At 40.8% G+C, this 26,055-nt stretch overlaps 1 protein-coding gene across 7 annotated transcripts in view; it reads left to right on the top strand.

Annotated features, from left to right (window-relative positions):
• Positions 1 to 26,055, top strand: part of abcc8 (ATP-binding cassette, sub-family C (CFTR/MRP), member 8) — a 205,107-nt gene that overhangs the window by 11,581 nt on the left and 167,471 nt on the right. For all 7 annotated transcript variants that reach the window (XM_048545426.2, XM_048545428.2, XM_048545427.2 and 4 more), the window contains one exon: positions 6,230 to 6,351. In XM_048545426.2, the coding sequence (XP_048401383.1) occupies positions 6,230 to 6,351 (122 nt within the window). The remainder of the gene's footprint in view (positions 1 to 6,229; positions 6,352 to 26,055) is intronic.

The following is a 26,055-nucleotide window of genomic DNA, read 5'->3' on the forward strand; positions in this document are numbered from 1 at the left end:
TATGTACAAGCAGATACTGGAATTTACTGTCTGACACAATGCACTGTTCATCTCATTGCTTTAATCCACATAAAATCTAGAATGTAATGTAACACAAATATCGTAAAATTTGATTCCTATGGTAGCTTTACCTAAGAGTACAAATCATCACGTGAGCCAAAAGATCAGTATGATCACTACTTAATTTGAAATGCAATGGAATGTTACTTTGTGCTCACTGGTACAAATGATTAATTATTAAGTTCAGATGTTCTGAATGTCGCAACTTCTAAAAATCAGTTGTCAGTCGGCATCTGTTTAAAGGTTTGGGTTATTGTCACAAAGCATTTTGCTCAGTGTTGGTTTGGAACTGAGGAATGCAATAGGAACAGCGGTAATATTAAGAACGCTTTATATTAAAATAGCATAAATCAAGAAGAGAGACTTTGCAGCTGATTAACTGGAAATTAACAAGAAGCGTTACTTGAAGTTGTCTAGACCAAAGGTAAATTAGATTGTAAGTTCTACATTCCTGCTTCATCCCGTCATGAATGGTAGCAGATAATTAAACAAATAACAGGCAGTGGAGGCTTCATAAATATCCACATCCCCAATGAAGATGGAACCTACACATCAGTGCAAGTATTTACAGCCATCTTCAGCCAGAGTTTCTTTGGAGGTCCCCAGCAACACAAATGTCAGTCTTCAAGCAATTTGATTCACTCCAAGTGATAGCAAGGAATGGCTGAAGGCAGTGCATGCTTGCCCTGGTAACAGTCAGGCAATAGTACTGAAGACTCAAGCTCCAGAACTAGCTGTACTACAAGAAGGCAGCTCACCACTACCTTCTCCAGGGCAATAACTGCTGTCCTAGCCAGCAATGATCACAAGGAATGATTAAAAGAAATTATTGCACACTAGATTTTTGAGTCTGATAACATTGAAAAAGATTTGACCTTTCAGATATTGGTTGAAAGTACGATCCAAAAAATATTTCACATTTTAAAACATTTACTGGATTCATAACTAAAAGCACTACTGCCACACACCACAGCTGGGAATCTTTGATTTATTGCCGAAGTGCGAGGGCAGGTATGTTCAGTGGCAACTGACTCGTTATTTGAGAAAGTGCATTGAGTCAAGCTGCAGTTCACTTGTTTGAGCTGATTGATATGCTTCTTGGTGAATCGCAGGCCTCAACAATGCAGTTCCACAACATCAGAAGCTGCCAGCCCAGGGGCTTAAAGGCAAGGGGAGGGGAGTGACTATCAGTGACCACCCCCTCCCCACTTTCCTCTCAACCCCAGGATGGAGTAAATGGAGGTCCTTGCCCTTGAACCCACCAGTCAGGTTGACCAGGTTTCCTAGTCTGCAGAGTAGCTGTTTCATTCATGTCTGCTGATAAGGCTGAAAGATATTTTTAATTAACCTGGACAGATGTTCTGTGACACATCTCTGGTTTAGGTGTGATTTACAACCAAACCTCCTAGCTCAGAGACAGGGATACAGATAATCAGGTCAGTGGTAAGTTGAGGTCCTTAAGCGGCCATTAACTGACTACCTAAGGGTCTGAACTGTTGGCAAATCAAAAACAATTCCAGTGGAACTTCTTGCCTAATGTTTAATTGCTACAGTGATCACCAAGGGTGCCTGTCTCCCCAGGACTAACTCACCCAATTATTTGCCATCTTATCACTTTCCCTTCCCCTCCCAGAAAGCGAAAATGTGACTTATGTTCTTTTTATTTCGAACCTATACATTAAAATACAGGAAATGACTTTCCCCTTCAATACATAGCCTCATCGCGCCTTCCAAAGAATGACAGTCCTTTTATCAAACAGGCCTCAGTTTGCAGCTTCTAGTCATTCCAATTTCTCTGTTTTGCTGTGTCATAACTTTAAGTGACCATTGGTTTTGGAGAGTTTCTTAAAACTATCGCCAGCAGTAAAGTAGGTCCCAATGATTCTGCCAGATGTGTCTCTTTGACTAAAGATTACTTCCTTTCCATATTTGGTTGTTGTCATTGACGAAGCCAAACAACCTTTCTGACTGACTGCATGCAAAACTGCTGTCTGTCTGTAATAATCATTGATTTGTAGGGAAGCCCGTAATCTTATCTCAAAATAGCTTCCTCCATCCTCTTCTCTATTACAGCATGAAATCAAATATAACTTTACATTCAGGTGGAAATGTTCATTTGCTATCCTTGAATTCCCTCTCCCAGTTCTTTTACCTTAGTAGTAAATGGACAGTGTGGCACAACTGTGCACAAATCAATTGTTGATACTCCTACCTAGGGTTTTGGGAGGGGGAATCCTCTGAGCCACAAGGCAGGATGTGCACTTAATTGCACAGGATGGTAGCAGACCAGAGCCTTGACACCTTGCCCACCCCGTATGCAAATTAGGTTTTAGTCTGGAACTTCATAAACCTCAGGCAGGATAAAAACAGAATTGGTTTACCCACTTGTTTAACTAATGCAAACAGGTAATAATCCTATGGAGTTTGCATTGCCCCTCAATCAGCACTGCTTCTTGCAAGATCGAGGAATTGGATCTCCAGTAGCAGAATGGCTGTCGGGAGTCATACTACTGCTCTTGATTCTTACCCTCCTGAGCCCCTGAGACCTCTCACAAAAAGAGAACAACACCCTTTCTCATGGATGATCCTGCCTGGGTGGAAGGCTGCAGGTTTCTCTTGTGCAAACTCCTCCACTATGCTAAAACAGGGAAAATTTGCCCTCAAAATCTACCAATTGCAAACTCATGTCTCCAAGTATGAATGCCTTCAACATGATTCCCAGTAAAATAATCTAAACTTTACTTTGATCTATCAAATACCCAAGCTTACTCTTGCAGCATACATCAGAAGAGGTCACTTCAGAGAATCGCTGAATTGTTACAGTGCAAACAGAGCCCATTCAGCTCATTATTACCGTACAGGCTCTCCTAATGAGTGTTATGACCTAGTGCCAATCTCCTGCCTTTTCCTGTATCCCTTCATGTTGTTTCCATCATCTGATAACTTCTTAAAAGCCTTGACTGAACCAGTTTTCACCAAACCTCCAGACATTGCATTTGCTTCTTTTGAAAATTACTTCAAATCAGCGCCCTCTCATTCTCAATTAGAAAAGGGAACAATTTCTACCTATCTACCTTGTCCAGACCCTCATGACTTTGAAAAGTACTACATGTATCCTCTTAGAGTTCTCCTCTCCAAGGAAAACAGCTCCAACTTCTCCAATCTGATTTCCTCAAGGTTTTGAAAAATTTAAGTTTTGAACAAACAAGAAATGTTCGTACTGTAGAGTTAGAATCCAGATGTCATAAGTAAAGGCTTACTTTTATTGCCTCCAAGCTCTTTATAACCACTTTTTTTGTGGATAGCAACTGAACTTTTTGTAGGAAAATAGGGCAGCAAATTTGTACACAGCATGGTCTCATGGCCAATGAGATAAAATACTAGTTCTGGTGAAACAGCCAACACCAGAAAAATGGATAGTTAACTCATTTATCACATTAATGAATTTGGACCCACCTGACAAGTCTTTTCAGCATTGTTTTTGAAATATAATGGCCATTTAATTTTATTTGAAGGAATTGACTGAGAGCTAAAAAGAGTCAAGCACACTAAGAAAACAACCTCCTTCAAAAAAGAATTAAATAATTTTACATCCATTTAATTGGCAGATTGGAGCTCAAATTTATGTATTATCTGAAGGTCTGCATCTATGCTATTGTTGCCATCCTTCAGTTATCAATCTAGATTATTGCTTAAATCCTTCAATAGAAATTTAACTTTCAACCTTATGAATAGAGTGCTACACCTGAAGCCACATGACACTTTGATCTGAGTTTAAAAATTATACTGACAATATTAGTGAGTGTACCATGTGTATTATATTCCTTTGCCACTATTTAATTGGAGATAATCATTTCTTCAAATAGGTTTGCAACATCACTCAATGTATGAAATTGGGGACTAATAGTTTTGATTCAAATGTCACATTATCTACTCATCAATTAGCAAACATTTTTAGGTTTTAATTGTTATAAGTATTCTGAATAGCATTCGCAGAATAGAAACAGTGTAACCCAAAAGGTGGGTAAAGAGCGAGAAATGAATTAATTGTGTAGGTCTTTCAAAGAACTAGCACTAATTGAATTGATGATTTCCATATCGACTAATACATGAATCTATAACCGGTTATCATAGGGTGATGATTTTTTGCTTAATTGACACATCATCAGCAAGGTTGCTGGAAAATCATGAAATAGTAAAAGAAATCTTCAAAGTATCACGCTACATATAGATAATAAGTGTAGGTCCAAGGAAAAATATGTAATCCAACGAAATATTCTCCAAAATGTTTCCAAAATGGGAGTTAAAAGAACATAATATAAATAGTAAAGAGCAGAAATTCTCTGGATGGAGGGCTGTGCATGATTTATCATTGAATATACTCTAAAATGAGGCCAATAGAATTTTTGTGTATGAAGGCAACTGAGATATCTAGAGAAGGAGCAGAAAAATAGAGCTGATAGAATTTCCATGATCTCATTGAGTGATGGAGCAGGCTCAAGGGACCACTTGTCCTATTCCTGTTCTATATGTTCCAATGATACTAAATAATTATTCATTTTTGTAATATTGCCAATATCCTAGAAGATTTGCAATTAGCATGTCAGAGATACATATTATGTTAACCATTCGTAGGACTAGTGAATCTGACTTGAATGGTATATTAGCTAGAGTGGGAAAGAGATCAAAGAATACGTTACTAAATATTGAAACATTAGGTGCCTAATAATGTTTAATTGATTCTGCCTCAGCAATCCTTATTTTGCAATACAATCATGCCTACACATTCCACTGCAACACACGTTTGACTCTGAGAGTAAGAATGCTTTGACTATTTGCATTATAGATTCATGTCTGTTAGAAAGCACAATTGCTCCTCTTCAGCTTCAGTAAATTGAAACTGCAGATATCAGAGAGAATAAGTAGTATTTTTATTTGTCCATTTATACAGAATTTAGAAGACAGTCTTCAAGATTTACAGTATGCTAATTAAATTAAGTTAAATGTATTACCATTGAAACATGCCATGATAGAAAATAAGCAAGGAATTTTCAAATTTTTGCGGTAGTATAATAGTATTGAATGTATGCACTATTTGTTGGTCAGCTGTCAGCATTTGTCACCATTGGCCCTCTGAATCTGACAGCTACTTCAGGATTTGGCACACACGTCAATCAACACAGAAGCCCTGGAGGTGTGACACATCATTCACAACTTTGCTACAGACAGCACTTTGAAACTCTACCCACTGAGCCTACCACCCTGGGATGAGAATTATCAAAAGCAATGGATTTCCTCTGTTCCAATTTCACATTGTTGTTAGAAACTCGAGAAGAAGTTCAAACCTTGCTCAGTCAGATGCAGGTGGATTTTTTGTGATAATCTGGGTGATACTACTAGTGAACAATTGACTTGGTTCTTTAAAATAAAAATTATGGGATGCTACTAAATTTCTCCTTTATGATCAGTTGTTGGATTTTTTAAAATCTTTTAACTATTTATTCATGATATGAAAGCTCACACTTTAGCTTCCTGCGTATGTTCCAATATTTATTTCTCCCTCAACTTTGTCAAAAGCCTTTTGAATATTAGTGCCTTTATTCTTGGTTCGTCATTGATGAACATTCTTTTTGTGTGATTGTCAACTTGATGACATCAGTGTGGCACATCGCAGGGAACCCCCAAGAAACAATGTGAAATCAATTACATAAGATGAATAGTAATTTACTCCATTAGCTTTCAGCTTAATCAGTCCTTGTACTACTTTTCCATGCTGATGATGGTAAAGTCCTCATTACAGAGATTGCTAGATCTCCCACTGCTCTGATCTTCAAGACCCGCAGTATTTTTTGTTACTCTGCTGACAACAAAATCAGGACCATTCCCATCATTATACACCTCAATGCCAAAGCTATAACAAAATATACATCTTCATTTGTAACTGAACTTCAAAAAGCCACTGAAACTTCACAGAAACCCAATCTCCTGGTTTTTGCTCCTCTCTTGTAGTTACAACAGTTGGTTGGGAGACATTTACAAAAATATATGTGAACAGAAGTATAATGTGTGAAGGACTTTTAAAATAATGATATACCTGATTATTTTACCAGTATTGTATTGGCATTTTGTCAAATTAATATTTGTTATTTATTTTTGTCTTATGTTCTAGGTTTACTGACACACGTCACTTGCATCTCTATATGCCAGCTGGCATGGGCTTCTTGGCTGCAATAACATCCATTATTTATTACCACAACATTGAAACATCAAACTTTCCCAAACTATTGCTCGGTAGGTTTTGAAATGTGGTACTGCAAAATGATCAAAAAGTCTACGGCATTGTTTCTTTGCGTAACTGTTGGGCCATAAAAGTTGCTTGACATGAACAAGATGTCCTTTCAGAGTTAACGGTAACATAGTTGCAATTTTGATGAAGTTGTTACCTCCAAATTTGGCAACTGTTGGTGCTCTTATTTAAGTCATTAGTAATTTACTGTGTAAACCAATGTGCTGGAAAGGAGTGACTGGCTTATAAGATTCTGACCTGATGATTAATGTTAATGTAAATTAGTCTATGTATAGTTTGTTTATTTGCCCAAATTAGAACTTCTAATCCAAAATAAATTCAATGCACCTAAGCTCATTGGTCCCAGTACTAAAACATCTAGAACCTGTGGAAGCCATACAGTTCATCATGTCTATTGTGAGCTCTTTGCCAGAGTAAAACCAAAATGGCCTAGTTATACACTGTAACAATTGTGTGATCACACAATGCAGCTGCTCTATTCTCTCTCTTTAGAACTCTGTCATCCTTTCCTATAACTCATCCAATTTTTCCTTAAATTATTCCCCAGTCTGAAACATGGCAATACACTTCTACAAAACTTTTCATGCATAAGACGTTCCTGTCTAATTTTCTCCTCCCTCTTTTAGGCCAGACTTTTTCAGATGGCAGGGTTTCCTGGCCCCCACCTGAAGAGTCATTGAAGAATTAATTGATACCAAAAAGAGTTGCTGTGCAACCATTTAATATCCCAAGGACCATTACTGATTGGAAATGGGACTCTTGCCCCTCATTTGGGTGGAAGTCCCCTTTCAGTGAGCTGCGACTCAATCTGAATGATTGACATGCCTGTAGTCTCAGGAATTGATACAAGCTGCAGTGAAGAGGATTGGAACCACAACCAGTCCCTCGAGTCCAAACCCCATAGTGCAAAGTAGTGTTGGGTCTCAGGGTAGGGGTTGGGGTTTGAGTTTGGGTGGTAAGGCCTGGTGGTGAGGTATTAACATAAAAACATGAAAAATCAGAGCAGGAGTAGGCTATTTAGTCCTCCAAGCCTGCTTACCCATTCATTATGATCATGGCTTATCATGCAACTTAATAGCTTGTTCCTGGTTTTCCCCCTTTGATCTCTTTAGCCCCAGGTGTTATATCCAACTCCTCTTGAAATCATATAAAGTTTTAGCCTTGACTGCTTTCTGTGCTTATGCATTACATAGGTTCACCTCTCTTCAGATGAAGAAATTTCTCATCATCTCAACCCTAACTGGTTTATGCTGTATCTTTAAGCTGTTACTGGACTGGTTCCGCACTCGCCTATCATCAGGAACAGCCTTTCTGCAATTACACTGTCTAGTCTTTTTAGAATTTTATAGGCTTCTTTGTAATTGCCCTTCATTTTTCTGAATTCTGGTGAACATAATTCTATCTCATTCAATCACTCCATACGCATCAGTCCTGCTATCCCAGGATTCAGTCTGGTAAACCTTTGCTGTACTTGCTCTATAGGATGAACATCTTTCCTCAGACAAGGAGACCAAAATTGCACACAGTACTCCAGGTGTGGTCTCACTGAGGTCCTGTACATTTGCAGCAAGACATCCCTGCTCCTGTACTTGAATCCTCTCACTATGAAGGCCAACATAACATTGTCTTCTTAACCAACTGCTGCACTTGCATGCTTATCTTCAATGACAGGCATGCAAGGACACCAGGTCTTGTAGTATATTTCCATCTCTCAATTTATAGCCATTCAGATAATAATCTGCCTTCCTGTTTTTGCACTCAAAATGGAAATCCCCACATATATACATATGATACTGCACCTGCCATGCATTTGCCCACACTGGCAGCATGTCCAAATCACACTGGTGGAGAGAAATGAAGAACATGGTGGGTGGTATAGAGAACAATCTAGGGTGAAGACCCAAGAGGGAGTGCCCCAATTTTGAAAGAAGGTTATTATTGGAGGTGACTAGCCCATTCCATCACTGAAGCCAGAGCAGGGTCATTCTCCTGACTTTCCACCTATTGCTGACCTTTCCCTGACAGCCCAAAAAGTGGAGGTGGTGTTGGAAATTGCCTATTCTTGGTCAATAATTGGCCTTTTAAGGACCTCAGTTGGAGATCTCACTGTTCCACTCTAAAATTGTGGAGAGACCAAGGCAGGCTGGAGGCCATGGGAGGCCATCCAAGGAATTTTAAAGGCACCTGCAAACCCATTGACAGGGGATCAAAAACATTTACCCATTGTATCAGTGATAATGGGAACTGCAGATGCTGTAGAATCCAAGATATCAAAGTGTGAAGCTGGATGAACACAGCAGGCCAAGCAGCATCTCAGGAGCACAAAAGCTGATATTTCGGGCTGAGACCCTTCATCAGAGAGGAGGATGGGGAGAGGGAACTGGAATAAATAGGGAGAGACGGGGAGGCTGACCGAAGATGGAGAGAAAAGAAGATAGGTAGAGAGGAGAGTATAGGTGAGGAGGTAGGGAGGGGATAGGTCAGTCCAGGGAAGACGGACAGGTCAAGGAGGCGGGATGAGGGGGTAGGTAGGAAATGGAGGTGGGAGGAAGGGATGGGTGAGAGGAAGAACAGGCTAGGGAGGCAGAGACATGCTGGGCTGGTTTTGGGATGCAGTGGGGGGAGGGGAAGAACTGGGCTGGTTTTGGGATGTAGTGGGGTAAGGGGAGATTTTGAAGCTTGTGAAGTCCACGTGGATACCATTGGGCTGTAGGGTTCCCAAGCGGAATATGAGTTGCTGTTCTTGCAACCTTCGGGAGGCATCACTGTGGCACTGCAGGAGGCCCATGTCATCTGAGGAATGGGAGGGGGAGTTAAAATGGTTCGTGACTGGGAGGTGCAGTTGTTTGTTGCGAACCCAGCGGAGGTGTTCTGCAAAGCGGTCCCCAAGCCTCCGCTTGGTTTCCCCAATGTAGAGGCAGTCACACCGGGCACAATGGATACAGTATACCACATTGGCAGATGTGCAGGTGAACATCAGCTTAATATGGAAGGTCATCTTGGGGCCTGGGATGGGGGTGAGGGAGGAGGTGTGGGGGCAAGTGTCGCACTTCCTGCGGTTGCAGGGGAAGGTGCCGGGTGTGGTGGGGTTGGAGGGGAGTGTGGAGCGGACAAGGTAGTAGCGGAAGAGTGGTCTGTCCGGAAGGCAGACGAGGGTGGGGATGGAAAAATGGCTTGGGTGGTGGGGTCAGATTGTAGATGGCGGAAGTGTCGGACGATGATGCCCCTCCCCCATTGCATCCCAAAACCAGCCCAGCCTGCTTCAGCTTCCCTAACCTGTTCTTCTTCTCACCCATCCCTTCCTCCCAGTGGTCGAGAACACCCTTGACCACGTCTCCCGCATTTCCCGCAACACATCCCTCACACCCCGCCCCCGCCACAACCGCCCCCAGAGGATCCCCCTCGTTCTCACATACCACTCCACCAACCTCCGGATACAACGCATCATCCTCCAACACTTCCGCCATCTAGAATCCGACCCCACCACCCAAGCCATTTTTCCATCTCCACCCTAGTCCGCCTTCCGGAGAGACCACTCTCTCTGCGACTCCCTTGTCCGCTCCACACACCCCTCCAACCCCACCACACCCGGCACCTTCCCCTGCAACCACAGGAAGTGCTACACTTGCCCCCACACCTCCTCCCTCACCCCCATCCCAGGCCCCAAGATGACCTTCCATATTAAGCTGATGTTCACCTGCACATCTGCCAATGTGGTATACTGTATCCATTGTACCCGGTGTGACTGCCTCTACATTGGGGAAACCAAGCGGAGGCTTGGGGTCCGCTTTGCAGAACACTTCCGCTCGGTTTGCAACAAACAACTGCACCTCCCAGTCGCGAACCATTTTAACTCCCCCTCCCATTCCTCAGATGACATGTCCATCATGGGCCTCCTGCAGTGCCACAATGATGCCACCCGAAGGTTGCAAGAACAGCAACTCATATTCCGCTTGGGAACCCTGCAGCCCAATGGTATCAATGTGGACTTCACAAGCTTCAAAATCTCCCCTTCCCCCACTACATCCCAAAACCAGCCCAGTTCTTCCCCTCCCTCCACTGCATCACAAAACCAGCCCAGCCTGTCTCCACTTCCCTAACCTGTTCTTCCTCTCACCCATCCCTTCCTCCCACCTCATTTCCTACCTACCCCCTCATCCCGCCTCCTTGACCTGTCCGTCTTCCCTGGACTGACCTATTCCCTCCCTACCTCCTCACTTATACTCTCCTCTCTACCTATCTTCTTTTCTCTCCATCTTCGGTCCGCCTCCCCGTCTCTCCCTATTTATTCCAGTTCCCTTTCCCCATCCCCCTCTCTGAAGAAGTGTCTCGGCCCGAAACGTCAGCTTTTGTGCTCCTGAGATGCTGCTTGGCCTGCTGTGTTCATCCAGCTTCACACTTTGTTATCATTTGCCTATTGTGACAGTTTTAAAGCAATAACTTTTTGACATTAACTTCTCAACTAGGAGCATCTGTCTCCACTAACCTTTTTTTAAATGCATAATGCGTGTAAAAAAGACCTTCTTATTCTACTCCCTGTTTGGTAAATTTCTCTTCATTATTGTAGATTATCGTTACATCTATAATCCTAGTGATCAAGTTAACACAGTGGAATGAGTTGAATTTAGAACATTGTGTCAATATTTGTGCAGTAGTTCCATTCTGGTCATTCAGAATGCGGGAAGCTATAGATTATATAATAAAAAGTATGCCAATGTAAATCTTCCTAACTTGGCATTTGAATGAAAATGGCATAATTTATTGCATTAATGAGGCCAATTTGTGGAAATTAATTACCAAAAGCCCTCCCTTGGGCATTATTAAAGTTGTTCAGCTGTAACCTGATGGAATTGTAATGTGAATGTGTCAATTAAATGTGGAATCGTAAGGATAATTACTTGAATAGGGCAATTGTTTGGTAAACATTTGGACTTTAAATCATAGTTTTGTAGTATAAGAAATGCTTTATACTTGAGGAGCATTACCACATCAGGACAAATGATCAGTACCATAGCTATTGTATACCATTGCTCTTCAATATCTAATATATCAGACCACAAGACTAGAAGACAGAAGAACAAAATTATGCCATTTGGCCCATCAAATCTTTTCTGCCATGCAATGATTTCTAATAACCCTGAACCCCACTTTTCTGCCTTTACCCCATCCCCTTTGATTTCCTCACTGATAAAAAAAACTGTCCATTTGAATATTCTTAATGACCAGCCTCGACATCTTTCTGCAGTAAGGAATTCCAGAGTTTCACTGCTCTCTGAGAAAAGAAATTCCTCTTCATTTCCGTCTTAAGTGGGTAACCCCTTACTCCAAGATTTGTTCCCTCTGGTCCAAGACTGCCCCACAAGGTGAAAGAGTCTCTTCAAGTCTATTTATACCTTCCCACAGGGATTAGAATCAGATATGTGAATCCTGGCTTTTTGTTCATCCATCCCAAGTCCTATGGACATTGCAGTCAATTGTAATCCCTCAATTCCTGTAGGAGCTGAGACAAAAACATATTTTCTGATGAAGACTGGTGTTTAACCTAATTTATCCATTAGAACAATTGCACTTTGATCCAGTTGCTTTCTACTTATTTCTGAAATGGTTCTAAAGCTTTTGCCTCCATTACCTGCTGTGGGAGTATAATCCAAACATTGGTCACTTTTGGTTTGTAGAAGAACCCTTTAACATTGTTTTAAAGTTACGTTAACTAGCTTTAACATGTGCTATGTTGTATTTTCCCAAAGTTTAAATGAAAGTAGCTTCCAGATGACTTTGTTTTAAAGCATACTTCCATAGGATCAACTCTCTGATGTCCCAATTCCAGGTGAAATTTATTCATTTTTAAAATTTAACCTGTATCACTAAAGAACCTGTTCAGAGATGTTATTACACACCTTTGGAACAGGTGGAGCTTGAACTCAGGTCTCTTGGTAGAACAGATTTGGGATTAATCTGGACACCTTAGGGTATTTGCAACCTAGCAGAGTGGGTGAGTTTTGGAATGAGCAGGCAAATGACCAGCATGGTACGAGTTTGATTTGAACTCACTGCTGCTTCTACTTTTAATTGTACTGTGCTTTGCAGAAAAAAAGACACAACCTAGGCAATATGGGTTGCCAATTCCAATATTTAAGGGGTAAGTAACAGTTGTTTTAACTGGAATTAACTACTTTCACAGTGGGTGCAAAGGTTCCTCAGGCACCCTGGAACTGACTGGTGAAAGTGAGACAACAGGACAATGGGGATTTGACGGGGGCTGAACAAACAATAAGTAAGAACCCTGAAAGAGCTGCGATCTCAAAGATGCTTTCTTGTAAAAGTGCACCTTCATTACCTTGGAAGTGTTTTCCAATATTATGGAGATTACTTTTAATACTTTGGAGTTTGGTGCAACTAATCTACACTTTCCATCTGTCTAATATCAGATTAGCATGATTTGCCTAACCTTGAACCTCAGATTATATTCAAGATAAGCAACAGGCACTGTACCAGCAGAAGCAACAGTAGCCTCACTGACATGCTTTGTGTAGGAGCAGATTCTAATACTTGTCCACAATGCCTAATCTTTATAGATGCACACAAACTGAACATTGATGGGGAGCAGTTAGCAAAGACCCCAGTGTGATGTGATGGTGCACTGATTGCCCCATGTGAGCAAAGAGTGACTCCATGGATTTATGGGAAGCCAACTAGAGCTGCAACATCTACTGACTCTGACTGGCATTATTGATGATAAAGTGGATCAGTTCTCAGAGGTGATACACCCAACTGAGGACCTATTGGCAGAAGTTCAAGCTTCCTGGATGTGCCTGAAAACCAATGTCTCAGGTGGCTTGTGGCATCATGTCAGATGATCACCAACATTTGCCGGCTAAACAAAGACCAGTTGCCAAGTGGAGCTGATGGCTATGCTTTCCCAGTGACTCTCACAGTGACCTCAACTTCTTTTGCCTCTGAAATGTCCAGGTATCTCCTGGGGGTATCTACAACATTGTGGAATTTACTGCCAAGAAGAGTGATTGAATTAAAAAAGTGGCCGAAAGTGTGCTTGGGAGTACAGAATATTCAGCACACTTTTCTGCTCTTTGATTGGCATATGGGGCACCATCCTATCATACTGAAGTCATCATTAACTTTAATCCATCAATAGCCAGCCACGTGCAGCCAAAGAAGAAAAGGTACATGTAAGCATTAGTATCAGGCTGCTTGGAGATAAAGGCTTACAATTGAGAATATAGCTGGTGACACCTATAAAAATTCAAAGTAAGTAAGGTATAGTTGGAAATGGCTCTCAGTGCAGTGTCTTACCTCTGAGCTCGGACGCCTAGATTCAAATCAGGTAACTACAGGCCGGTTAGCTTAGCTTCGGTAGTGGGGAAAATGCTTGAATCTATCATTAAGGAAGAAGTAGCAAGACATCTGGATATAAATTGTCCCATTTGGAACACCCAGCATGGGTTCATGAAGGGTAGATCATGTTTAACTAAATTGGTAGAATTTTTTGAGGACTTTACTTGCATCATGGACAATGGGGAACCTGTGGATGTGGTATATCTGGATTTCCAGAAGGCGTTTGACAAGATGCCACACCAAATGCTGCCACATAAGATAAAGTTGCACGATATTACAGGTAACATATTGGCATGGATAGACGATTGGTTGTCCAGTAGAAAGCAAAGAGTAGGGGTAAATGAGTGTTTTTCTGGTTGGCGGTCAGTGGCTAGTGGTGTGCCTCGGGGATCATTGTTCGGACCACAATTGTTTACAATTTACATAGATGATTTGGAGTTGAGGACTAAGTGTGGTGTGTCAAAATTTGCAGATGACATGAAGATAAGTGGTAGAGCAAAGTGTACAAGAGACACTGAAAGTCTGCAAAAGGATATAGATAGTCTAAGTGAGTGGCCAAAGGTCTGACAGATGGAGTACAATGTTGATAAGTGTGAGGTCATCCATTTTGGTAGGAATAACAGCAAAATGAACTATGTTTTAAATGGTAAAAAATTGAAGAACACTGCTGCGCAGAGAGACTTGGGTGTCCTTGTGCATGAATCGCTAAAAGTAGGATTGCAGGTGCAGCAGGTAATTAAAAAGGCAAATAGAATTTTGTCTACCATTGCCAGATCGATGGAGTTTAGAAACAGGAAGGCTATGCTGTAGCTGTATAGGGTCCTGATGAGGCCACACCTGGAGTACTATGTGCAGTTTTGATCCCCTTACTTGAGAAGAGATATACCAGCACTGGAGGGGGTACAGAGGAGATACACTCGGTTGATTCCAGAGTTGAGAGGGTTGGATTATGAGGAGAGACTGAGTAGACTGGAGGCCATTGGAATTCAAAAGAATGAGGGGAGACCTTATAGAAACATGTAAGATTATGAAGGGAATAGATAAGGTGGAGGCAGGGAGGTTGTTTCCGCTAGCAGATGAAACTAGGACTAGGGGGCATCACCTCAAAATAAAGGGAAACAGATGTAGGACTGAGGTCAGGAGGAACTTCTTCACCCAAAGGGTTGTGAATCCGTGGAATTCCCTGCCCAGTGAAGTAGTTGAAGCTACCTCGCTGAATGTTTTTTAAGGCAATAAATTTTTGAAGAGTAAAGGAATTAAGGGTTATGGTGTGTGGGTATGTAAGTGGAGCTGAGTCTCAAAAAGATCAACCATGATCTCATTAAATGATGGGGCAGGCTCGAAGGGCAGATGACCTACTCCTGCTCCTAGTTCTTATGTTCTTACGTTATAATTTCCCAAAGTTCCCTAGGTTCTCAGAAAGCCCCAGTTGGCTGGAAAATTGCAAATATAACACCATTGTCCAGGAAACATGAGACATAGAAATGAGGAAATTATAGTCCAGTCAGCCTAATATCTCTCATTTGGAAAGTGTTGGAATCTGCAATTAGAATTGCAATAAAATGGTACTAGGAAAATCATGTTTCAGTCACATAGGATCAACATGGTTTTGTGAAAGAGAAATAAAATGATTAGTTTTCATGATATATTCAGTAGTGTGAATAAAGGGGAACCATTGGCTGTAGTGGCTTCGATTTCTGAAAAGTGTCACACAGATAGCACTACAATATAAGAGTTCTTGGCATAGTGTGGAGAATTTTCTAATTCACAGAAAATAGTGCATTGGAAAAATAGATTATTTTCAAGTTGGCAAACTGTAACTAATGGGAATGTAGCAGGGTTGACTGCTTGGACCTCCTATTTCAATCAATAATAATGATTTGTATAAAAGGATCAAGTGTGTGCTATTCAAATTTGCTGATGAAGCAAATAAAGGTTAAAAGAAAGGTCATTATGAGGAGTCAAGGAGTTTGCAAAGAATCAGTATGCAGTCATTATGACACAAAAGGAAGCCATTAAATCCAATAACTAATTAATTATAATACACTGTCTGTAGACCAATCCAGTCAGACTCATTGCCCTGCTCTATCTCTATAACACTAAGTTTATGTAGTGATTGTAATGAGGTCAGCCAGGTAGATGCCATCAAATATGAGTTCCCTGACTGGGGCTGTTAATCTCGTCCAGTCAGTGAGCTCTAGCTGACAGATATAAACAGGAATGTGAGACATCCTGACACTCTGAGAACTGACTCTGAGGGAGCTGGATAGAAACAATGGACATTGCATGTGTAAATAAAAGATGACTTAGCAATGGGATACTGGCCTTCGTGGAGTTATTTCAGTGGCGATGAGAGCAAAGCACGGTCCTGAAGAAATTTACATGCAACACTCATCTTTAGGTTAGGGTAAGCATTTTTAGCATTGTGTAGTTATTTTGGAAGCTTAACTCTTTTGAAGAATGGGCCCAGTATGTGAATAGAACACCTTATTCTTTTTTTAATGGGCAAATGCCATCAGGGCAGATGTAAAGCAATGAGTAATTTCTCTGACAGCTTGTGGACCCGCAGCTTTTTCTGTTATTAGGAACCTATCTTTCCTTGAGGCACCATATATTGAAATATTTCAAGAGTTGATGGATCAAATTAGGGAATATTATGACCCCTGTGCCAGTCTTCTCTAATTCTGAGTCCCTATCCTTTTACCCAGCATGTTGAGAGCCAGGGAATCCATGTCAGGATTTTTGACGAGTTTTACGATGACTGGCAGAGGCATGTGACTTTAGTTTAACTCTTAATGTAAAGCAGCTGGTTCAACTATCACTGATTGTGGTAAAATGTTCAGGCCCAGGCTTGTTGGGGTGAAATTGGTTGAGAAAAATGCTTATGGATTGGCTCAACAATTTTTGATTAGAAAATGATTAGAATGAATTCCTAATTCAATACCTGGACGTTTTTCAGGAAGGCCTAAGGATTGTCAAAGGCCACCTTGCATGTTGATCAGGAAGCAATTCAGCAGTTGTGCAAGGCGTGACCAATGCCATTTGCCTTATGGGTGAAAGTAGTGGCAGAAATCAGAAGGTTGGAATGTGAAGGAATCATCAAACCAGTAAAGCTTACAGAATGGGGAGCACCAGTCGTGCCAATTGTGAAGGCTGACAAGTCAGTTTGCCATTGCAACTATTTTAAATAAATGGTAAACTGTTTTTCACAGTTGGATAAATACCCAATCCCTTGCATAGAGAATTTACACACGAAGCTGGTAGGAGGGTTGTCCTTTCTAAAGCTGGACATAGGCCATGCATACTTGCAATTTGTAGTGGTTGACGATTCCCAGAAGAATGCTAAAATTAATACACATAAAGGCTTGTACCAATACACAACACTGCTTTTTGCGGTATCATCAGCCTGTGTACTTTTTCAGTGGACAATAGAGAACATTTTACAATGTCTACCCCAGCTCGCCATTTATTTCGATGATGTCCTAACAACAGGGAAGACCAATAAGGAGTGCTTAGAGAACTTGGACATATTCCTTAACATGTTTCTCCCAGATGGACATATGCATTAGAGGTGAAAATGTGTGTTTCTGACACCTCAAGTGACCTACTTGGGCTATGCAGTGAGCAAGATTGGTTACACCCATTGGAAGATAAAGTGGGAGTGATCAAAGGTACCCCAGCACCCACATGTGTACCAGGGCTTAGGTCTTTCCTTGGGCTAGTGAAATATGTCTGACTATTCATATATAACCTGACATAATATCATTTATTCTGGCACCTTTGCATCAACTCCTAAAAATTATCAGCCTCGGAAATGGTCATGTAGCCAAGCCATAGCTTTCAGGGAGGTGATGAAATACTATGATCCTCCAAGGTGTTGACACACTATGATCCCAAGCAAGATTTGATATTGACATGCGATGCCTCCCCACATGGCATTAGGGTAGTATTAACTCATAGGTGACCCAGTGGAAAGGGACACCCAACAGTGTATGCATCTAGGACTTTGGCTAATGCAGAGCATAAATGCACCCATATAGAGAAGGAAGGTTTTTTGGTCATATTTGGAGTCAGGAACCTCTACCAGTACGTTTTCAGATATAAATTTCTAATAATAATGGACTACAAACCCCTGTTATGTCTACTTAAAGAGGATAAGGCAGTGCCACACATAGCTTCAGGCTGAATTCAGTGGTGGGCTCTAACACTGTGTATAATCATAAGTTGGAATATCATCCTAGAAAACAAGCAGCAAATGCAGATGAATTGAGCTACCTTCTGCTGGCAGATACACGACCAGTGATATCACCACTGGAAGAGTCCAAAATGCTCTTAAATTTCCTGAACACGCATCCAGTTATAGCTGACAATATCAGACTTTGGAAGCCGAAAGATCTGGTCCTCACAAAACTGAAACAGCTGGTGGTGATGGGGGAAACTAAAAGGGCACTCACAACTGGAATTGAAACATTTTTGGACCGAGGGAGACCGGGTCACAGTGGAGGACGGCAAGAATCATTGTCCTGAGCAAAGGTCACCTCCAGATACTGGCTGAATTCCACCAGGGTCATCCAGGGATTTCCAAAATGAAAATGCTAGTGGCCAGGATCGGGTGCCGACATAGCCATGTTGGTTGGGTGGTGTCCAGAATGCCAACAAGGACAAAAATTACCGCCTTAGAGATGGCCAGGTAAACCATGGACTCAATACATGTCGACTCTGGAAGTCCTTTCATGGGCTCAATGGTCCTAGTCATTGTGGAAGCCCACTCAAAGTGACTGGATGTGCATTGAGTTATTTTGTCAAACATTGGAACATTGTTCAAAAAACTGCACACATCTTTTACAATACACTGACTGTCAGAAGCATTGGTCCCAGATAATAGACTATCATTTACCAGCAGGGAACTTGAATATAAAATCAATTTTAATTACTATCCGTCATCCAATGGTCTTGCAGAAAAAGCAGTCCAATCTTTGAAGACAGGCTTTAAAAAACAGCCAAAAGCTTCACTAAATACCAAACGGTCATGGTTTCTGTTTGATTATAGGACCATCCTTAATGCAACTGCAGGGAGAGCACCAGCAGAGTTGCTAATAGGGAGAAGACTCTGCACCAGGTTAAATCTGAACTTCCCAAACTGGGAGGAGAGGGTAAAATTGCATCAGGAATACCAATGCCAGACACAAGACTCTGCTAAGCCAGAGTGACAGTTTACTTTAGGAGGCAAAGTTTGGCGTAGGAACCATAGAAATGGCTTTGCATGGGTAAGAGGCATGGTGACACAAGGTTGGGTCCAGTGACATATAAGGTTTGGGTAGGTGAGATTGTCCTGAACAAGAATTTGGACCATATAAGATTTGTAGACTCACAAATGGTGTGGTGCCCAGCTCTTCAGAACAGTTAGGTACGCTGGAAGATCCCATAGGTTGTCCTTCACCATCAAGCATTGAAGAGAAATCAGAACCTGAGGTGGACATGGCAGATGTCACCACTTCAATGCCTTTGCCACCTGAAGAAGAGAATGAATTTTTCCTGAGATGCTCTGGGCAATAGGCGAGCTACTATGCTTTATAACCTGCCCATATCTAAGCTAGCGTCAGAGGGACCTGCCCTGGTGATAAAACAAACCAGGAGGAGCTACAGAAAAATGAACCAGCCTATGTCCTTGGACTCAGAGGAGGAGGGATGTAATGATTGGAATGAGGTCAACCAGGTAGATCTCATAGAATATGAGTTCCCTGATTGAGGCTGTTAATCTGGTCTAATTAAGGAGCCCTGGCTTACAGATAAAAAAGGCGAGTGCCAGACATCGTGACACTCTGAGAGCTGAATCAGTGTCAAGAACTTTCCATATATAAGTAAAGGGTGACTTGGTGATGGGATACTGGTCTCTCGGCTTTATTTCAGTTTCTTTCCCTTAAGATCCAATTGAATTTTCTTTTAAAATCATTGATCATGCTGTAACACAAATTGTAGACAGGTAAGAAGACATTAACTGAAACAACCAATTCCCTTCTCTTGCTGTACATAGTCAGCAAGTTATTTTCGAACGATAGTTGCATGTGCTTTTTGGCGTCCTGAGTATGTGGTCAGTTTTAATAACAACAGCAAACTTTCATGGGTTTTTATAAGGAGGGTATTTATTTTCATACTCTGAAAAATCAACAGTTACACACCATGCAGTGATGAAAGATATAGTTAAAGAGCACCTCCAAAGCAAATGGGACTTGTACCTGGGCATCCTGGTTCAGAGTCATAAGCATTACCACTACACTTCTATTATACTTAAACCAGAAGAATAGTTAAATGCTTAGCTCATTGTAGCATCAACCAGTCCTTGTACTGCAGTGACAAAGGAAGTCTTTTCTACTCCTGAATTCTAGTTCTGATGGTTGAAGTCAGGAATCAGGATTTCTACAGGATTCATTTGTTTAGGTTAGTGTTCAGCTGATCATGACGTTAGGCACATCTGGCTTCATATGAGAAGAGTCACCTGACTCGAAATGATAACTCTGATTTTTTTCTTCACAGATGCTGCCAGACTTGCTGAGCTTTTCCAGCAACTTCTGTTTTTTTTCCTGATTTACAGCATCCACAGTTCTTTCGGTTTTTATTTTCTTTGCTGATGGATTTGGAGTTTTGGGATCAGGCTGATAAACTTGAGAAATACTTTACAGCTTCTGTTTCTTAAAAAAGCAAATATGGCACTGCTTTGTTGCTGCTGATATTCTTGAAGTTTTCAATGAACTGTTAAAGACTGCTCAGATCTGTTCTGGGTTCCCAGATCAAAGCTATTAACCACAGCTGGTTTTGTATATGTGAACAATAGTCATATTTTTGACCAAAGGGCTTATCTGAAGGCTATTGCTATGCACATTGACATAGGGAGCATTATTCCCAGGTTTTCTTTTCCAAAATTTTGAACTTTTCAAAAACAAACTCATTTTTCCTGGATTATAGTCCAGTACCTGACATGTGGCAGAACAATGTTCAACATGACAAATCTTGTAGCAAAAGAATATAAGTAAAGATTTCCACTACCAGAAAATGTATTGTTTAACAAGTGAAAATTGACAATGTGTTTCACTCTTGTATTTAGCATCCTGTTTACCCTTCATGTGATATTAGTTTCTGCTGACACAGAGAGGGAGATTGAGCTGTACAAGACAGGGTGGTTAGGTATGCTTTTCATAGAATCATAGAAACCCTACAATGTAATCAGGCCTTCTGCCCATTGTGTCCACACTGACCTGCCAAAGAGCAGGTCCTTATCAAGTTACCTTATCCCTGTACCCCTGTATTTCCCATGGCTAACCCACCCAGCCTGCACATCCTCTACTCACTATGGGGAATTGAGCTCGGCCAATCCACCTAACCCGCACATCTTTGGACTGTGGGAGGAAACCAGAGTACCTGGAAGAACCCCACGCAGACATGATGAGAATGCGCAAACTCCACAAAGACAGTCACCCAAGGCTGGAATCAAGCCCAGGTCCCTGGCGTTGTGAGGCAGCCTTGCTAACCACTGAGCCACAATGCCATCCCCACTATCCACCTTTTGTTGCTCGGGTTCCAATTCAGTCAGTGTTTCTGGGCTCATGTTGAAAATGAATCTTCAAACAACAGCAAGACTAAATTTAAGATAGGTTTCATCTTAGTGTGTCCATTTGAAGATGGCTCTCATATGTGGTTATTCACCTACGAACTCCCCAGACATTTTGAGTTAGTCCATTGTTAATAAGCACAGGTCAGTTGACTTTTTGTTGCCTTTTAAACAGTTCATCAGCATCCATTTAAAAAAATATAAAGGCAGCCATGTAAGCTTCCAAGGGAACACAGTCCATGTTGAAAGTTATGAATAGGACATGCCTCCATTGAGCATAACATACAATTATTAATTTTTAACACCTTCACCATGCTCTAGACCAGTCTGTTTTTTCCTAAAATCAATTTAAAATTATTTGTGGTGGTGTTAATATTCCTTGAAAGTTTATTTTCATATTTGTTTTTGTAATCTTACTGTCTCTCTTACTTACTGTCTCCATGTAATCAAGATGGGTGCGATTTTGCATTTTTGTGAACTGTTCCTTTTAGTTTGTTTCCTTTCTTGCCATTCATGGCTGTTCTTTGGCCAGTGGTGCTGTTGTCCCTCAGCAGTATAAATGGATTGGGTATCATGTTAAAGCCTTATTGAATATCTTCCACTTATCTTCTGTCAATTTACCCAGTAGCGGACTTACCCCATTACTGTGGATAAATGTTCTGCTTACAGCTTTAAAAGTTTGCATTATTTAATTTCTATGGTTTTTGCAACGTTGTCCAAATACAATGGAAAGCTGGATAAAATTATGAAAAACAATCATCTAAATAACTTTTAAATCCTAGGATCCATTTTAATAAAACAGTCGATTTATTTGTTTATTCATTATTATTATTGATTGGCATCATACATTGTTACTTTTCAATAATATTGAATTGACAACGCTTCAACTGAGGAACCCTGCAATGAGTTAGGGTTAATTGGCAGAATAAACTTGATGGGTTGAACGGCTTACTCATTTTCAATGTAATTAACCTTTCAATGTAATCTGAGCGCGTACCAGGAAGGATTGAAGGGGCTGTGCGAGTATTGAATAGAATAAGACATTGGGAGTCATGACAAGATAAGTATGCTGAGGAAAACAATAACGGCAAGTGGTCCAACATCTTAACCGTTTGCAAAGAAGTATATCTGAATCATCTTGCATACTGGTGTTCGAGATTTTCACAGCTGGATCAGCATTTTATAAAGATTTAGAATGGTTGAATGAGCAGGTACAAAATTTAGCAGATATGGAAAACATGAGGTCAACTACTTCAATAAGAGGGATAGAAAAGCAACATTTTATTAAATGGAGAGAGACTTCAGAATGTTGTGCTATGGCAGATCTCAATGTCCTCATCCATGGAATATCCATGAAACACTGGAATGCAGATACAGCAAATAATTAGAGAGGCAACTGCAATGTTGTTTTGGAGAATTGAATGTAAAAAATAGGGGAGCATTGTTTCAACTGTGCAGGGATTCGTGAGAGTACACCACTAACATTGCGTACAGTTTTAGCCCCATTTTAGCAGCATATTTTTTGTATTGGAGACAGTGCAGAGAAGATTGATGACACTGAATCCTGAGATGAAGGAGTTGGCTTATGAAGAAATGTTGAGCAGTTTGGGCCTTTGTTCTTTAAAGGTCAGAAGAATGATTTACTGGTATATGCATGAATCTGAGGATGACAGGATTTATGCTAAAGAATGCTAGGCATCATGACAGAATCTAGAATTAGGGTGTACCTTCAGAGTAAAGGTCACCCATTGAATATTGATATGAGGACAGATTTCTCTCTTTGAGTTAGAATTCCCTACCTCAGATAGCTGTGGAGACTACACAACTGAATACCATTAAAGACTGAGACAGATATTCAGGACACATTTTTGAATGAGATGAGAATCAGCAATTATGGGGTACGAGCAGTGGATGACATCACAGTCAAAGTAGCCTTAACAAAGCAGATTCTTATATCTTATGTACATGTTGTCATGTGTTATACCCTTTCCTGAACTGACACTGTACCAGACAGCAAGTGGCTCTCCTATTAGTCACCACTGCAATCTTCAGTAAAACATTGGAATTTTCTGAGGCAGGCTTCTTCCTTCTGTTGGCAGGAAGGAGAATTTGCCCACAGTCTCATGACCACTGAATCAGCTCTATGAAGACATCAGTGAATGAAAGTGTATGTGGCCACATTAGTAATCATTTCTGCAGCTCAAGCCACTGTAGAATTCTGCAATTGTCATCTCTGCAGTGTCTCAGTAAATAATTCCACTGACATAGATTTATACAGGTCATGCCTGCTTGAGCTAATTTGTTGGGAATCCCAGAAGCCAGATGCTAATATCATGGCTGGTTTAAGTAAATAATGACAAATAAGCTGCAGAAACCTTTGTGTTCCCCATATTCTACCTAGCTCGGGCATGTTACTGAATTAAAATTCCATCCACTGTCTTTATGGTATAGGACCATACTTGAGAGCGCACTTGATCACGACATTATTAAGAAGTCTGAAGAGCCTTTCCTGTTAGAAACAACCCATGCAGAATGAATTTAATTTAAATTCTGGTACAATAAGATAGGCAATTTTGTACAGTTATTGTGTCTGAGTTCTTTCTAAACTTTACTTTTAAAACATTAAACTGAATTTCACTCAGATCAAAACAAACTTTGAAATGTGAATAAAATTATGTTTATCCAGTTTAGTTTGGTAAGTCTCTAATGTATGGAAGAAATATTCTGATTATGAATTACCCCGGTATCATCTGGATGATTTCATAGGGACATTTAGCTGGGTACAGTTCAATTCTTGTGATGTTACAACACTAGGGTTACAATATTGTAGCCTACACTCCACTGACATACTCACTGTTACTGAGGTTCTATACAGTGAGTCAAGTCCTGCTAATTTTCCTTTACAAAAGCAGAGACTGTATTGATTGAGGAGTCTATCAGAACTCTAAGTTAAGGCCTTGCCTTCATTTCTTTTTAAGTAACAAACTACAGAAGGCAATTTTAATGTCTGTGATTGACATTAAAGGAGAAGGGCAACGCCGAAAGTGGATACATCCTATTTTTTTGCTTTGTTGATCTGCAATTTCAGTGTATTAAAGTTGTAATGTATGTGGGATACAGATGCATTTTAACCTGTCTATGACAAGGACCCAAACAGGCGTTGCTAAATATGATAAAATTGCATGGTGTTAGCGGCAAGTTACAGGAATGGTTACAGGATTAGCTGACTGACAGGAAGCAAACAGTGGGGATAAAGGAATCTTTTCCAAGATGGCAGCTAATGACTCATGGAGCTCTACAGGGTTCAGTGTTGAGTTCACAACTATTCACATTATACATTAACAATCTGGACAAAAGAACTGAGGGCGTCGTTGCTAAGTTTGCAGATGATACAAAGATAGGTGGAGAGACAGGTAGTGTTGAGGAAGTGGGGAAGCTGCAGAATGATTTGGACAGGCTCAGAGAATGGGCAGAGAAGTGGTAAATGGAATACAATGTAGGAAAGTGTAAGATCTTGTACTTCAGCCAGGAAAATAGAGGCATAAACTATTTTCTAAACATAAAAGGTAACAGAAATCTGAAACACAAAGGCACATTAGGAATCCTATTTCATTGTTAATATATAGGTTCAACAGGCAGTTAGGAAGGCAAATATAATGTTAGCATCCATTTCAAGAAGGCTACAGTACAAAAGCAGGTTGTACTGCTGAGGCTGCAAAGGCTCTGATCTGTCCACATTTGAAATATTGCGAACGGCTTTGGAGCACCCATGTCTTAAGGAAAGATGTGCTGGCCTTGGAGGGCCTCCAGAGGAGATTTAGAAGAACGATCCTGCGCTTGTCATATGAGGAGTAGGTGAGGATTCTGGATCTGTACTTAATGAAGTTTAAAAGGGTGAGGGGAGATCTGAATGAAACTCACAGAATACTGGGAGGCCTCAATAACGGATGTGGATAAGATGCTTCCAGTCGTTAGATAGACTGAGACCCGAGGGCACTTAGAATGAAGGGTTGACCCTTTAGAACTGAGATAAGGAGGAATTTCCTCTGCCAGAGGGTTAATCTGTTGACTTCATTGCTGCTGAGAACTGTGGAGGCCAACTCACTGGGAGTACTTAAGATAGAGATATGTGGGTTCTTGATTAAAAAGGGGATCAAGGGTCATAAGGCAGGAGAATAGGAATAATAGTTTTATCAGCTATTATCGAATGACAGAACAATTAAAGTGGGCTGAATGGCCCAATTCTGCTCCTTTATGTTATGGCCTTATGGGCATCTGTTGCAGCTGTACAAACAAGTGCAGCCAATAGAACCACAGAGGTAGTTTCACAGACCTTTCATTTGTGAAGCTCAGGGGAGCAGGATTACTTCTCAGGGCTCCATTAAAATAATCAATCCCTGTGCTATCCCAGCCACAAGATTTTCCCAACGTCCCTTACACCCCTACCTTCACCATTCCTCTCTTACTGACTTACTTTACGAGAGGCATTTCTAGGATATCTAACTTTCATGCTGACAATACGGAGTCAGAAGCAAAATAGAACTTAGGATCCAATTGTAAAAGCGCATTTAAAAATTCAACTAAGGATCTTGCATAAATATGGAACTTATTCACATGTCAATATTCATAACTTTAGCAGCAATAATTTGGCAGCATAGTCTTATCCACATTTAATTTGTAATCAGCTGTTGGAGAATTAATGCTTGGACAGTAGTCTTCCTGTGTTTAT

The sequence above is a fragment of the Stegostoma tigrinum genome, chromosome 17, assembly GCF_030684315.1.
Source record: "Stegostoma tigrinum isolate sSteTig4 chromosome 17, sSteTig4.hap1, whole genome shotgun sequence".
Lineage (NCBI taxonomy): Eukaryota > Metazoa > Chordata > Chondrichthyes > Orectolobiformes > Stegostomatidae > Stegostoma > Stegostoma tigrinum.